At 41.1% G+C, this 15,123-nt stretch overlaps 1 protein-coding gene across 2 annotated transcripts in view; it reads right to left on the reverse strand.

Annotated features, from left to right (window-relative positions):
• Window positions 1–203: 203 nt before the first annotated feature.
• Window positions 204–15,123, reverse strand: part of lats2 (large tumor suppressor kinase 2) — a 53,275-nt gene continuing 38,355 nt past the window's right edge. For both annotated transcript variants that reach the window (XM_033022741.1, XM_033022742.1), the window contains exons 5-9: window positions 8,527–10,139; window positions 7,277–7,859; window positions 5,282–5,464; window positions 3,556–3,662; window positions 204–1,673 (exon numbers count right to left, since the gene is read on the reverse strand). In XM_033022741.1, the coding sequence (XP_032878632.1) occupies window positions 1,176–1,673; window positions 3,556–3,662; window positions 5,282–5,464; window positions 7,277–7,859; window positions 8,527–10,139 (2,984 nt within the window). In that variant the 3' untranslated portion in view covers window positions 204–1,175. The remainder of the gene's footprint in view (window positions 1,674–3,555; window positions 3,663–5,281; window positions 5,465–7,276; window positions 7,860–8,526; window positions 10,140–15,123) is intronic.

Raw genomic sequence — 15,123 nt, forward strand, 5'->3', positions numbered from 1 at the left:
TACCTTTTATAAATAATTCCCCCATTTGTACATCTCTGCTGCTTGCAATTTTGTGAAACGATAGCTGATAAAAATAGTACCTTGTCAATAATTTTACATTCAGACAATACTTTTATTACTGGACCATAGTCATTTCACATTAATTGAATAAGAAACATTCTGTGTCCATACCATGGTTATAAAAAGGCTTATGAGGCACTCTGTAATATTTAATATTTTAATATTTTATGAATATGTTATACGGAAAAAAACAAGAGATGGAGAACATGTAAAAGGCTTGATTATAAACAGTATTAAAGAGGCAGAATTACAAGGAGCTTACTTTCTTTAATTATTGTAAATGAACAGATTCACACAGGTCCTGCCCGTGTTATACACACATTTCCTAAACTACTTTAACCCAAAAGTTGAAATCATTATTTATGCCTCAGTTGAACACCAAAGCATATCGCAAAGCATTATCCACTTGTCAAATTGCTATCACATTTTTTTGTAATATTGAAAAATACTTATATATATATATATATTTATATATATATATAAATCATAAAAGATCAAAAGCAGCATTGGTGTTATCAAGACACAAGAGACTGCACATGCTGTAATCTGGAGCAAAATAAAAACTGCTGGAGGAACTCAGTAGGGCAGGCAGCAACTGTGGAGGGTCTTGAACAGAAACATTGTCAATTCCTTTCCCACCATAGAAGCTGCTTGACCTGCTGAGCCTTTAGTAGGTACTTTTATGTTATCCAATTTGCTCTAGATCTTCAATATAGATTATAAAATTAACAAAAAAGTGTTTATTATTGTATTACAGATATTAATGACTATATATAAAACGTTGATTTACATATTATTGCACTTAACCATTTTTCATAACTTTTCAGCTTTCTGTATATATTTGCAATCCTGTCTGTATATTCTAGATCTAACCAGAGTGTATTCTCTATTCTCTAGTTCTATTCTCTGCTATAAAATTAGTGTCAATACTAAATATAATACATTTTTTAAATATTTAGCAGCAAGAGCCAATTATCCCAAGAGAGTATAATATGTCACGACACAAGGTAAGTGCTATCTGTTTTCAGCCACAGATTTTTGGTAAATTTTACAGTTTTAAATTCTGCACCAATGGAAAAAAAAACACAAATAGCAGATAAAGTTACATATTGTCTCTAAACATACACTGGTTGATAGCTTTCACCATGGTCAACAGACTCGCTCTGACTCATATCTGACTGACCTTCTTTGAGCTCAGTGTTTTCTAAGGGTTTTGGGTACCGAAAGGGATAACCATGGTCATCAAAGAACCTTCGGAAAGTGAACTCATAAAACGCATGTTCTGGATGCTTGTTACCACCAACGTGACTGGCTAATGTTTCAGAGGTTTTGGTACTGTCACTGCTGTCATTCCATGAATTCTCTTCTTCTATTGGATCGAAGTTCGAGGTGTCCATGGGATGGCTGATCTTTGGAACATATGGTGCCGGCTGTCTGCGGATGTCTTTAGAAAAATCAATGGAGGAAAAGAAAGGATGAGCCTTGATTTCATCTGCTCCATTTCCACCCAGTCTGTCACCGGCTCCACAACAAAGTTTTGTGGTGAGGTCTATTGCTTCAGGACTAAGTTTTACTTGTGGCGGAATGTACAGCGTGCTCTCCCAATTTATTACCTGTGAAACATATAAAATAAAAGGTACAGGATTATCTTAGCATTGCATTTATGTGTGGTATGTCTGGCATATTGCATGCAAAACATTACATACTTGAATTATTGTAAATGAACAAATTCACTCAGGTCTTGCCCGTGTTTTACACACATTCCCTAAACCACACATCCCCTAAACATGGGGAGAAGGCCGGCACGGGTTATTGATTGGGGACGATCAGCCATGATTGCAATGAATGGCGGTGCTGGCTCGAAGGGCCGAATGGCCTCCTCCTGCACCTATTTTCTATTTCTAGTTTAACCCAAAAATTGAAATCATTATTCATGCCTCAGTTGAACACCAAAGCATTTCGCGAAGCAATTTGTTTGGATAGCATGCAAAACAAAGCTTTTCACTGTACCTCGGTACATGCGACAATAATAATAAACCAAACCTAGAAACATTATGTGCATGAACAGCAAATATGCGATGAGAAACAATGGTTTACTTTTAAGACAAAATGCCCATTCTGAGTTTTGTTCCTCAAACATTTGTGGAGATTGTGAGAGCAATCAATAAGTGGAATTATGAAATCTCATTCAAGTGCTGGACATAGGAACAGTAGCATACCAATCATACCCTGAACATGCTCTATAAATAATGATTATTCTCTGTCATAACTCCATGTAGTTTAAAGTTCCCATACCCATCCAATCTATACACACAAAGTGCTGGAGTAACTCAGCGGGTCAGGCAGCATCTCTGGAGAGAAGGAATGGGTGACATTTCAGGTCCGGACCAGAGTCTGAAGAAGGTTCCGACCCCAAACGTCACTCATCCATTTTCTCCAAAGATGCTGCCTGACCCGCTGAGTTACTCCAGCACCTTGTGTCTATCTTCGGTATATACCAGCATCTGCAGTTCCCTTCTACACACTGTCCATCCAATCTATTCTGGGGGTTAATAAAACCATCCCCTATGTTATTAGACCTGCCCTGCACTCAGACACACTCTACCAGATCTATAATACTTGACAAGCCAGCAATCACTCAGTCTTATATAGGTTTAAATGTTCAAAACGATGGTTGACAATTACAATTGTCTTTCATATATTCCAAATTTATCACAATCACAATAATACTTTATTAGCCAAGTATGTTTTTGAACATACGAGGAATTTCATTTGCCAAGTCAGTCATACAAATAAAAAACAACGGAACACACAAAATACATTTTAACATAAATATCCACTACAGTGACTCCTCCACATTCCTCACTGTGATGGAAGGCGAAAAAAAGTTCAAATCTCTTCCCTTCTATGCTCTCCTGCGGTCGGGGGCCTCGTGCCCTCCGTTGAGGGGACGATCTTGACTCCCGTAGCCGGCGGCGTTTGGGTCCTCCGCATCGGGGTGATCAGCTCCTGCATCGGGGGGATGTCAGCTTCACCGCGCCGGTGATCGGACCCCGGGTCGGGGCTGGTCGAGCCTCTGCGTCGTTTGAGCTCCCGACTAGCATCTCCTGAGACTGCGAGCTCTTGATGGTAAGTCCGCAGGCCGCGGTTGGAGCGATCCCAAGCAAGGGATCGACTCCGATGTTAAGTCCACGGTGGGGCTCAAGTCAGTCCGAGGAGGCCTCCAGCTCCATCGATGGTAGGCTGCAGATCAGCCGGGAATGCGATCCGGAAAAAAAGTATCTCCAGCAAGGTAAGAAACTGAAAAAAGTTTCCCCCTCCCCCCCTTCCCCCACATAAAACAAACCAGAGAACATTTGCACAAACTTTTAACACACACTAAAAATTAAAAAAAGACGAATAAACAGATAGACTGTTGGCGGGGCTACCAATCTTGTGGCGCCCCAGGTGGTGGAAGGTTATTAGAAGTTAACAACATATCACACTAATAATTACCTTAATTTGAGTTTCTGCAGGAGTTGGAGCAAGAAAAGGAGGCTGCCCCACTAACATCTCAAACAGTATAACGCCCACACTCCACCAATCACACAGTTGTGTGTATCCTTTAAGAGAGACATCATCAGTTAAGTCAAACCTCAAATACAAACAATAAACTAAAAATGACTGTGATTTAAATGAAACAGTTAAGATTTTTCAATAAATAAGTTCGAATGAGGACTAAGATGAGGAAAAACCTTTTCACCCAGAGAGTTCTGAATCTGTAATTCTCTGCCACAGAAGGCAGTGGAGGCTAATTCACTGGATGTATTCAAGAGAGAGTTAGATATAGCTCTTGGGGCTAACAGAATCAAGGAATATGGGGAGAAAGTAGGAACATGCTAGTGATTTGTATTGATCAGTTATGATCATATTGAATGGCAGTGCCAGGCTCAAAGAACCGAATGGTCTCCTCCTACACCTATTTTCTATGTTTTATTGAATTGACATAGTGGGGAAAAAATCAGTATAATTTGCCACTAACCAAAATTGGTATAGGGATATCAATGATTTTATTCATTTATTTAACATAATTTACCCTGCCCACTTCTTCCATTTCTCTGGACACAAGGATTTAAAAAAATGGAATAAGGGCCATGAATCGTCTTGGATACCCAAAGCAGGTGGTTCAATAATCAAAACTTAAATAGATTTGTTTCTTAGCCTCTAGATCAGGATACAACATAAGATTTTGGAAAAAATAATAGTTTAGCAGCATGCCATCTTGAAAATAACACCATTCCTTCATTGTTACAGGATTAGAATCCTTAAATATTGCAAAAATAACTTTTATAATTCACAGAAGAATTTTTTTTAAAGCACAAGATAATTTTTATTCTGAAATACTTAGGAAGTCACTTTTTGCTTTTGATACATGCTTTCATGTCTTTAAAGTTCCTCTGCATTTTTCACAGGCCTGTGAAAAATGCAGTTTTTGTGCATTAATTAATGCAGAAAAATGCAGACATGTCCTGTTGCACTAATCGGACTTTTTTTCAAGCACCTGCCACAGCAATATTCTATTGCGTTTACCTGCTGAGGGTGTTTTGGAGGAGGAGTGGGGAGAGAAAGCAGGAATATTGGTAGGTAGGGTGGGTTGTTGAGACTGTTTGGGTCAGGGAATGGGGATCGTGACAGGGAAGAAGATCTAGGTGTGAATGGACCAGCTTGGAGGTGATTGCCTCACGAGTAAAATGGAGACACGAGGCACTGCAGATACTGAAATCTTGAGTAAAACACAAAGCGCTGGAATAACTCAGCAGGTTTGGCAGTATCTGGAATTCATTGCCACAGATGGCTGTGGAGGCCAAGTCATTGGGTATTTTTAAGGTGCAGATTGACAGATTCTTGAATAGTAAGGGTGTTAGGGGTTATGGGGAGAAGGCAGGAGTACGGGGTTGATAGGGAAAGATAGATCAGCCATGATTGAATAGTAGACTTGATGGGCTGAATGGCTTAATTCTGCTCCTATTACATGAACCTATCTCGACATCAATGAATTTCCAGCACCAGTGGCTAAGTCCAGGGGTATCAATATTCCACAGGGGTTGGTGACATTCTAATGGATGCCTGCCAAAGTTAGGTTGGAGGTAGTAAAGAACGGCTAAAGAAATTACACACAATTATTTGCTGCGTTTTTTCTTTCCAAAGTGCACCAGAGCCAAACAAGACTTGTGACACTAACCTTTTCGTACTAGAACCTCAGGAGCTATATAGTTTGGAGTTCCAACCAATGAGTGTGCGAGGCATCTTTGGTGCTGCCGGGCAGCCCTTCTTTCAAGGGTCTTTAATCTATCACCACACTTGCAGTCAGACAAGTCTCCCCAAAGATCACTTGGCTCCATGCTGTCCTGCCTGGCATGGGTCCCTTTTGGAAAACAAAACAGATGAAAGCAAAGCAATAATTACTCTTTCACTCCCTTTTCTCCCCTCTTCCATCAGGGCAGGAGGTACAGATGTTTGAAAATGTACACCTCCAGATTCAGGAACACTTCTCAGCTGTTATCAGGCACTGGGAGGCACCAGCTCTACCAGCTGTGTTACCCCCGTGGCTGTCTTTCTGACAATCAACTAACTTTAGTCAACTGGCTACAAAGTCATCATAGCAGCAACATATGCACAGAATAATGACAGCACATTGAAATAAAATTTCTAAAGAAAGGGTACTAGGATTTCATTGGAACCGTATTCCAGAGGCAGATGACAATGCACTACCCCAATGCACTACCATAAAGAACTTTAATGATTGCAAATAGACAATTAATTTCCACAGAGGGGGTATTTAAATCTTGCAATGGAAAGCTCATCAAGCATGCGTTCAAGAATAAGCTCATTAAAATGGGCCAAAATTAATTTTTATAGTTCTGACAAAGAGTCTTCAACATTAACAATATTTCACAGATATTGCCCGACCTGTATTTCCACCATTTTCTGTGGTTGTTAATTATTTACATTTGCAATTTGTGTCGGGACAACGTAAAGTTAAAATAGGCATTCATTTTGAGTTTTTACATCACTTCTTGCCGACAGTGGAATAATCAAAATGTAAGGGGCATATAGAATCAACAGAAGGACATTCTTGCCATAGAGGGAGTACAGAGAAGGTTTACCAGACTGATTCCTGGGATGTCAGGACTTTCATATGAAGAAAGACTGGATAGACTCGGCTTGTACTCGCTAGAATTTAGAAGATTGAGGGGGGATTTTATAGAAACTTACAAAATTCTTAAGGGGTTGGACAGGCTAGATGCAGGAAGATTGTTCCCGATGTTGGGGAAGTCCAGAACAAGGGGTCACAGTTTAAGGATAAGGGGGAAATCTTTTAGGACCGAGATGAGAAAAACATTTTTCACACAGAGAGTGGTGAATCTCTGGAATTCTCTACCACAGAAGGTCGTTGGATGTGGCCCTTGTGTCTAAAGGTATCAGGGGGTATGGAGAGAAGGCAGGTACAGGATACTGAGTTGGATGATCAGCCGATGATCATATTGAATCGTAGGGCCGGATGGCCTACTCCTTCACCTATTTTCTATGTTTCTATGTTTCTAAACAAAAACATATAATTATTTCTGATATATTCAAGAATTCTCCGATTCTAGTGCCTTATTATGACTAGCCCAGAAATAAATAGACCAACTTGCATCAATCTCCATGTTATTCCAGGCTCACTGAACCTCAATGCATTATTTAGGTTTGTTTGGAAATTTAAATCAAAAAATTCAAACTGAGTAGTATTTCTGAATCTCTCTTCATGTAGCAAGGATGGAAATGTGTCCTTTTACATACTGACAATGCAATTTAACCAGAGCAAGTAAACTGATGCGTCAGGGCAGAAGCTGATATTTTAGTTTGAATGTTAAGTGATACACCGTGGAAACAGGCCCTTTCGGCCCGCGATGCCCAGCGATTACCCATTCACTAGTTCTATCCTGAAACCAAGGGCCAATTTGCAGAAGCCAATTAACCTACAAACCTGTACGTCTTTTGATATGTGGGAGGAAATCCGAGCACCTGGAGAAAACCCATGCGAACAGGGCGAACGTGCAAACTTCATACAGACAGCACCCATAGTCAGGATCAAAGCCGCGGCTCTGACGCTGTGAGGCAGCAACTCTACTGCTGCGCCACTATGCCTCCCCATTCTGCTGACCATGCAGGCACTATATCATCCACAACTCACCTTTCTGATAGTATTTGGAATCATGTGTCCACCTGAACCCAGTACAAAGACCAAAGTCAGTGAGTTTAATGTGTCCATCGAGATCAATCAGGATGTTGTCGGGTTTAATATCCCGATGGATGAATCCCATTTTGTGGACACTCTCAATGGCTAACGTCAGTTCTCCAATGTAAAATCTGGCCAGTGACTCTGGGAACACTCCCATTCGTATCAAGAGACTCATCATATCCCCACCGGGGATGTAGTCCATCACAAAGTACAAGCTGTCTTTATCTTGGAAAGAATAGTAAAGCTTGACTACCCATTCATTGTCAGCTTCAGCCAGAATGTCCCTCTCGGCTTTCACGTGAGCCACTTGATTACGACTCAACACCTCCTTCTTCCGCAGAGTTTTCATTGCATACAGAGCGTTGGTGTCTACTTTTTGGGCCAGGCAGACCTCCCCAAAAGCACCAACTCCCAGTGTCTTGATCTTCACAAACAGCGATTTGTCCATTTTTGCCCTTTTCAGTCTGTTGTAATTGGATTCTTTCTGATTAAGCATTTTCCTCATTTGTTCTTGCTCTGCCTCAGAGAGCCCTGCCTTTGGAAGTCAGATATTATAAATTAAATTCAAATAGGTGAATTGTACTTAAAAACAAAACACATCTATACAAAAGAACTGAAAGACTACTTGGTATTTCCTCTGTTGAAACAATTATCAGACTGAAACAATCAGTTTGAAGAAGGATCCAAACTCGAAACGTCACCTATCCATGTTCTCCATAGAAGCTCCCTGACCCGTTGAGTTACTCCAGCACTTTGCTTCACCCTGTGTCTATGGTTGCATGGTAGTGGACAGAAGCTCTCTACTCCCATCCCTCCAGTTGACCAACAAAGACATCAACCTTGCACGAACACCCATTTCCCCCAGTAGAATTTATGACCAGGTTACTCACTTGTGCGCTTTAAAAGATCACAAATACATGTTCCAAATAAAAAAATGATTTCAGGTACCAGCACAATGTTTAACACATATTTATACAGGTACATGAACAGGCAGAGTTAGAGGAATATGGGCCAAACGCAAGCAGGTGGGAGTAGTGTAGATGGGGCAAGTTGGCTGGTGTGGGCAAGTTGGGCCGCAGGGCCTGTTTCTCTATGACTATCTATCCCTTCTAAGTTCTGAGCTGCGGTATTTAAACTGATGCCCCACAATTTACTAGTGCAGAAATGTTGTATTTTATTATTAAAATATTAAAAATCAATACCTTTGACATCTCTTGCTCCAACTGCAACCGTCGATTTAATTTTTGTTGGTACGTTTTCATTATGTTTTCCACATGTTGTTCCATGAAGAATTTAAAAGCAAAAGGAGAGTAACTTTTAATTCTTGATTCTCTCTTCTCCTCATCCTTGCTGTTTTTGCGCACTGGTACTGGTGATGTTTGAATAAGTTTTTTATCTTTCCCCATCTTCTCCAGTTTGTTGGGCTTGCTGTTTTTCTCGCTCTTGAGAGTGCTGCTGCCTTCAGTTTCTTTCCGCGTCAGATCATGAATACCACGCATACTTTGGTCCACACCCTTGCAGAGGGTGTTGGCATCGAACTGCTCTGCGCTGCTCTGAAGCAGCAAGTGCTTTGGATAAGGTGGTGGGGGACATCGGCGCTCTTTCATGGTGTAATCGACAGGTTCCAGAGGATAGGCTGCAGCCCCACCTACCGCCAATGGCTTTTGATCCATCACCTCATTGCCATCGGTGCCCTGAGTCTGTAGCCACGCTGGATGAGAAGGTGCCACCGCTGTCTGAGGCTCAGGTCTTGGAACTCGAATGCTCCTGACTGGCTGAAGAATAGGGGTGGAGGTGACTGCTGTGATAGTATTGGTAGTGTTATGAGATGGTTCTGCTTTGCTCGTCTGAACTTGTCTCACAGATGGCGACGTCTGCAGTTTACTATTGAACGAATTGGTTCGATTTGGAATTTTGGCATCTGGCCTCAGGTGGCCAGCTGATCTTGGCAATGTTTCTAGCCCAGTGTTCTGCAAGGAATCCCTTCTTGTTGGAGATGGTACTTGCCAATGTTGCACCTGGGAAGGGTTAATGTCAAACATCTCCATGTTCAGGCTATTCCTTGAAGGTGCCATCATGCTTGGGGCGAGTTCAGCAAAGTCATTCCCAAACGGCGGAGCAAGATTTGGCAATATCTGTATTTGAGGAGTAGTAGGACTTTGTTGTCTATGGTGGGACTGTGGCAAGTATAGAACTGTTGGAGGTTGCTGGAAGGTGTGGGCAGCAATGCCTTGAGTGACAGGGCTTTTATTCTGAAGGCTTCCATAACTTCCCTCTTGTGGCATCTTACATTGAAAAGATGAGCTTCTTTGGACAGGATAACCAAAGGAAACAGTGCTGTCTCCTTGAGCTATTAAATGCTGCCTCAGGTAATGGGGGTTAGTTGACACCTGAGAGCCTTGTAATGCAATTGGTTGGCCACCATGATTGGAGAGAGTGTAGCCAATCATTTGAAACGTTTGGCCTGTCTCACCTTTGGCTGAATATGTTTTTTGTTGATGTTTAATATCACAAGCAATGGGTGGGAATATATTGTTAGATGGAGGATTCTGTACACTGATTGTAGGATGTGGTCCTATGGGGGAGCATCTCTGTCCAGGAGCATTAACAGCCATAGCTTGTCCAGCAGCAACTAAAAAGTTAATATTAGATGTATTTGCATATTGCAGTGACAGTTCACTATGTATATTTCCACTCTCGGCTCCAGAATCTGCTACTTCGTAGATCGGATTTCCCATCTGATGATAGGCAGCCAAAGAGTCATTTGATCCTTCAAAACTTGGTCTACGATCAAGATGAGGCCCAATACCCTTTCCTTAAAATAAACAAGTAAAACAATATGATTATCACTATGAGTTTTTTGCAATAATGCTAAATATTAAGGTTAAAACCATAATGTTACTCACATTACTAACGTTATTCATATTATTCCCTTTATCATACATCTGTACACTGTGAATGGTTCTATTGTAATCATGTATTGTCTTTACGCTGACTGGTTAGCACGCAACAAAAGTTTTTCACTGTACCTCGGTACACATGACAAACTAAACTCAAGTAAATCTTTTTGTACTATCCAACAATGCCTCTTGAATTAAAAAATAATAGATCCTCTGATTGTTCATTCAACAATAGCAGCTTATGATTACATAGAATGTAGCAAAACATCGCCAGACATTTCATGGAAGTACAATTTAACATTATTTGACAAGCTATTCTGTGAGACTGCCCCCTCACACTGCTCCTCCCTCTGTGATTCCTGCTGCTCTCCGGCTCTATGACTGTGACCCACTACCATAGCCACGTGTGCAAGACCCTGCAGTGAGTCTGAAGGGAACATATTCCTGTTCTCCAGAGAAGCTTGCTGACCTGCGGAGTTGCCCCAGCACTTTGTGTCGTTCTTTTACAAAGGCATTAAGGCAAGTAACCTAAAGCTTGGTGAAAGGTGCAGGTTTTAATGAGTATATTAAAGGAGAAACAACAAGTTTAAGATAGCTAAGTTTCACAAGGGAATTCCAGAACTGAAGGCAGAGTTTGCGATGGTGGAATGACTAAATTCATGTATGATCAAGAAAGTAGAATTGCTGGACGACTGGTATCTGAGGGTTATTTATACAAGATGGAAATTACAAACCATAGGGAAAAGTGAGCCATGGAGGGAGTTGAAAATATGGATGAGGATTTTAAAATTGGAAGCCAATACAAGTAATCAAACATGAGGTAATGGAGGAGTAGAACTTGAGTATCTAAAGTGTGTAGAAAGGAACTGTAGATGCTGGTATATACTGAACATTAGACACAACGTGCTGGAGTAACTCAGCAGGTCAGGCAGCATCTCTGGAGAAAAAGGATGGGTTAGAAAGGAACTGCAGATGCTGGTATATACCGAAGATATCTCCAAAGATTTTCACTAGAGATGCTGCCTGATCCGCTGAATTAATCCAGCACTTTGTGTCCATCTTGAGTATCCAAGTCTGCATTCTAAGTTTTAGACGAGCTGAGTATTGGACAATATAAAAAGATTTAAGGTACAACTCCTAGTGTGCAGCGTGAATAATTACAATTGATTTCAGAATTCTTTGTATATAGAATTCAAAATTTGGTAGGAATTAAATTTGATCAATGATTTATTTCAATACTGTGTTTATGGACATATTAACGCCAAGCTATTTAAATACTATCTGAAAACCAAACAGACAGTATTATGCCTTATTGAGTCTGCAGAAGAGACGTAACACAAAACCTTGACTGGCCATTCCCTTCAGATTCAGATTCAATTTTAATTGTCATTGTCAGTGTACAGTACAGAGACAACGAAATGCAATTAATTTGAATCATGAATCTGATGCTGCCCGACCTGCTGAGTTACTCCAGCACTTTGTGTCTAAACAGAAAAGCAAGAAGCCCACAAATATCAGCCAGGAAATGATATGAAGAGTAGGAGTCAATCTACAAAGAAGTGAAGCAAGATGAATTGAATTTACGATTCAGTAAAATAAATTGCAGTTTTCCAATAAATCACAATTTCCCACCGTACAAGAAAGCCTGGAGAGAATGGATGTGGAGAAGATATTTCCAATTGTGGGAGAGTCTAGGACCAGAGGGCATAGCCTCAGAATAAAAGGATTAGTTTAGTTTAGAGATACAGCGGGGAAACAAGCCCTTCGGCCCACTGAGTCCGCGCCGACCAACAATCCTTGCACACTAACACTATCCTACGCACACTAGGAACAATTTCCAATTATTTCAAGATTCATGATTCAATTTAATTGTCACATGTACCAATTAAGGTACAGTGAAATTTGAGTTAATTTGAGCCAATTAACCTACAAACCTGTAGGTCTTTGGAGTGTGGAAGGAAACCGGAGATCCCTGAGAAAACCCATGCAGGTCAAGAGAAGAACATACGAACTATGTACAGACAGCACCAGTAGTCATAATAGAACCCAGGTCTCTGGCACTGTAAGGCAGCAACTCTACCATGGCGCCACCGTGCCACCCTGTATGTACGTTTAGAATGGAGCCGAGAAGGAATTTCTTTAGCCAGTGGGTGGTGAATCTGTGGAATTCATTGCCACGGGCAGCTGTGGAGGCCAAGTCATTGGGTATTTTTAAAGCGGAGATTGATAGATGATTAGTAAGGGTGTCAAAAGTTATGGAGAGAAGGCAGGAGAATGGGGTTGAGAGGGAAAAATAGACCAGCCATGATCGAAAGTCAGAGTAGACTTGATTTGGCCTAATTCTGCTACTATGTCTTATGAATTTATGAAGCTATGCATTGCAGGAGTGAATCCTGGCTTAGTACCATTCTCGTCACAGTATATTTTTAAACTCTTCCACACCAGGGTGCAAGAGCTAGGTCAGGAATAAGACATGGTGATCACAATTTGTATTACAATTATATTGCTTAAAAGGACATTGTGAACAGAATGGAAGACCAACATGCTTGTGCCCGAAACACTTTGCTTTGTTCTTAATCCCAGGTGCAGAAATTGAAAATCTGCTCATTAATTTAAAACAGACCTATGCAAAGATAAAAGGTAGATGTGCGGTGTAATGCAGCAACTCTACCGCTGCGCCACTGTATCACCCTTGCTGCTCCCATGCAGGCATCAACTTGTCATGGACTAAAAACACTTAAGGCAGGATTGTTGGACAACTATTACAATTCACCACCTAAGACTATTTCCCTCAAAAGGTCAAATTGCTTTTTCTGTCCCAAATGCATTTAAGGACAAAGATTATAGCGGTAATAGGGTCTCTCAAGGCTTTTCTAACATTCAATAAAACCATGATTCATTCCATGATTTATCCACATCCTTAATCCCCATTTCCCCAGATCCTATTAGCATCCAAAAATCTTATCAAATTCATTTTTAATGACTAAGCTACCAAGGTTCTCTAGGGTGGAGAATTCCATAGATTTATAACCCTATGTGAGGGGAAGAAAATTATTTTCTCAATCCTAAACAACTACTCTCAACCCAATACTGTGCTCCCTCGTGACCTCCCCCACCCCAGCTCTGGATCCACCAGCAGGAGGAAACAGCTATTTGGCAGATATCCAATAAATCCTTCACCAAATATTGTGTCTCAATGAGATCCTGCATGAGTATCAGCCAATCTGCTCAATCCTTCTTCTTGGAAGAAGCCTCTCATCCCAGAATTAACATAGTGAATCCACGCTGTGCTGACTCAAATCAAATATTTTTTTAGCTAACTCAATGGTTCAATGGTTTCTGTATTATCATGTGTACCCAGGCACAGTGAAATACTTTTTTGCACACAACTCAGCAAAACTATCACCATACATGAGCACAAGCCCCCAGTTAGACCAGAATGTACAAAACAGCCCACTGAGACTGAATGCGAAAGGTGCCATTTTAGCGCCACAAAGGCCCATTGCAGCCATCACCTCCATCCCAGTTGTCCTCTCTCTGCACACCCCTCTTCAGACCCCCCCACCCACCCACCCCCCTGCAAGCCAGCATATACTGGGAATCAAAGCTAGTGCTTTATCATCACAGTTTATTGCACAATAACTCCAGCAGTCTCATCTTATTGGAGAAAGTAATCAATGGCAGATAATTTAAGTAATGGCACAATTCACAGATACAGTGGCACAGTTGAAGAGTTGCTGCCTTACGGTGCCAAAGACCTGGGTTCAATCATGTCTGAGGGTGCTGTCTGTGCAGAGTTTGTACATTCTCCCTGTGACCACGTGGGTTTTCTTCGGGTGTTCCGGTTTCCTCCCATATTCCAAAGACGTGGAAGTTCGTAGGATAATTGGCTTCTGTAAAATTGTCTCGAGTGTGTATGATAGAACTAGGGCATGGGTGATCGCTGGTCAGCCCGTACTCAGTGGGCTGAGGGGCCTGTTTCCACAGTGTATGTCTACACTAAACGAAAGAAACATCTCCAATATATTGTTATGTACTATTAAAGTTGCCAGGGGTAAACGGGATGAAAAAGGTTGGGAACCCCTGCATTAATGTAACTGCTTCAACCACCAGCCCCGGTAGTGTGTTCTAGCCACTCACCACCCTCTGTGTAAAAAAACCTGCCTCGCACATCTCCTTTAAATTTCTTAATGAATGCTTTACAGTTATCTTCACAAAAGAGGGTGATAATGCCTAATTTATCATTAAGGAGGAAGTGTGCTAAATATTGTTCATAATAAACAATGGGAGAAAGAATTATCAAGATTTGCGAGAAAGTTACCACAAATGGAATTAGTTCACCGAGGAATGATTTAAGGGATTGGGGTTGTTTACTTTGGAACAGAAAAGACTTAAGAGATGTAAAAGTATGATTAAGAAAGAATAAACAGAAAAGTGATATATTTCCCTTAGCAGAGGGATGAAGAAATACAAGGACTTTCATACCTTGGAATGGAGATGAAAATTTATTTAGCCAGAGGGTGGTGATTAGGGTGGTGATTACGTGGAATTCATTGGCACAGACCGTGGTGGAGGCCAAGTAATTGGGTATTTTTAAAGTGGCGATTGACAGGTTCTTGATTAGTAAGGGTGTCAGGAGTTATGCAGAGAATGCAGGAGAATGGGGTTGAGAGGGGAAAAATAGATTAGCCATAATTGAATGGCGGAGTAGACTTGATGGGCCGAATGGCCTAATTCTGCTCCCATGACTAATGAATTAGGATTATGAATTGGAGGGTTAGAAGGATAATTAAGAACAGGTTTTTCCAGTGAGAGGGGATGATGATTTGGATCGTGGAGGCAGGAAGAGTTATCACATTTAAACAGTACTAGACCAAGTGCAGACCCGTTGGGTCTGTT

Source organism: Amblyraja radiata, chromosome 6, assembly GCF_010909765.2.
Source record: "Amblyraja radiata isolate CabotCenter1 chromosome 6, sAmbRad1.1.pri, whole genome shotgun sequence".
NCBI lineage: Eukaryota > Metazoa > Chordata > Chondrichthyes > Rajiformes > Rajidae > Amblyraja > Amblyraja radiata.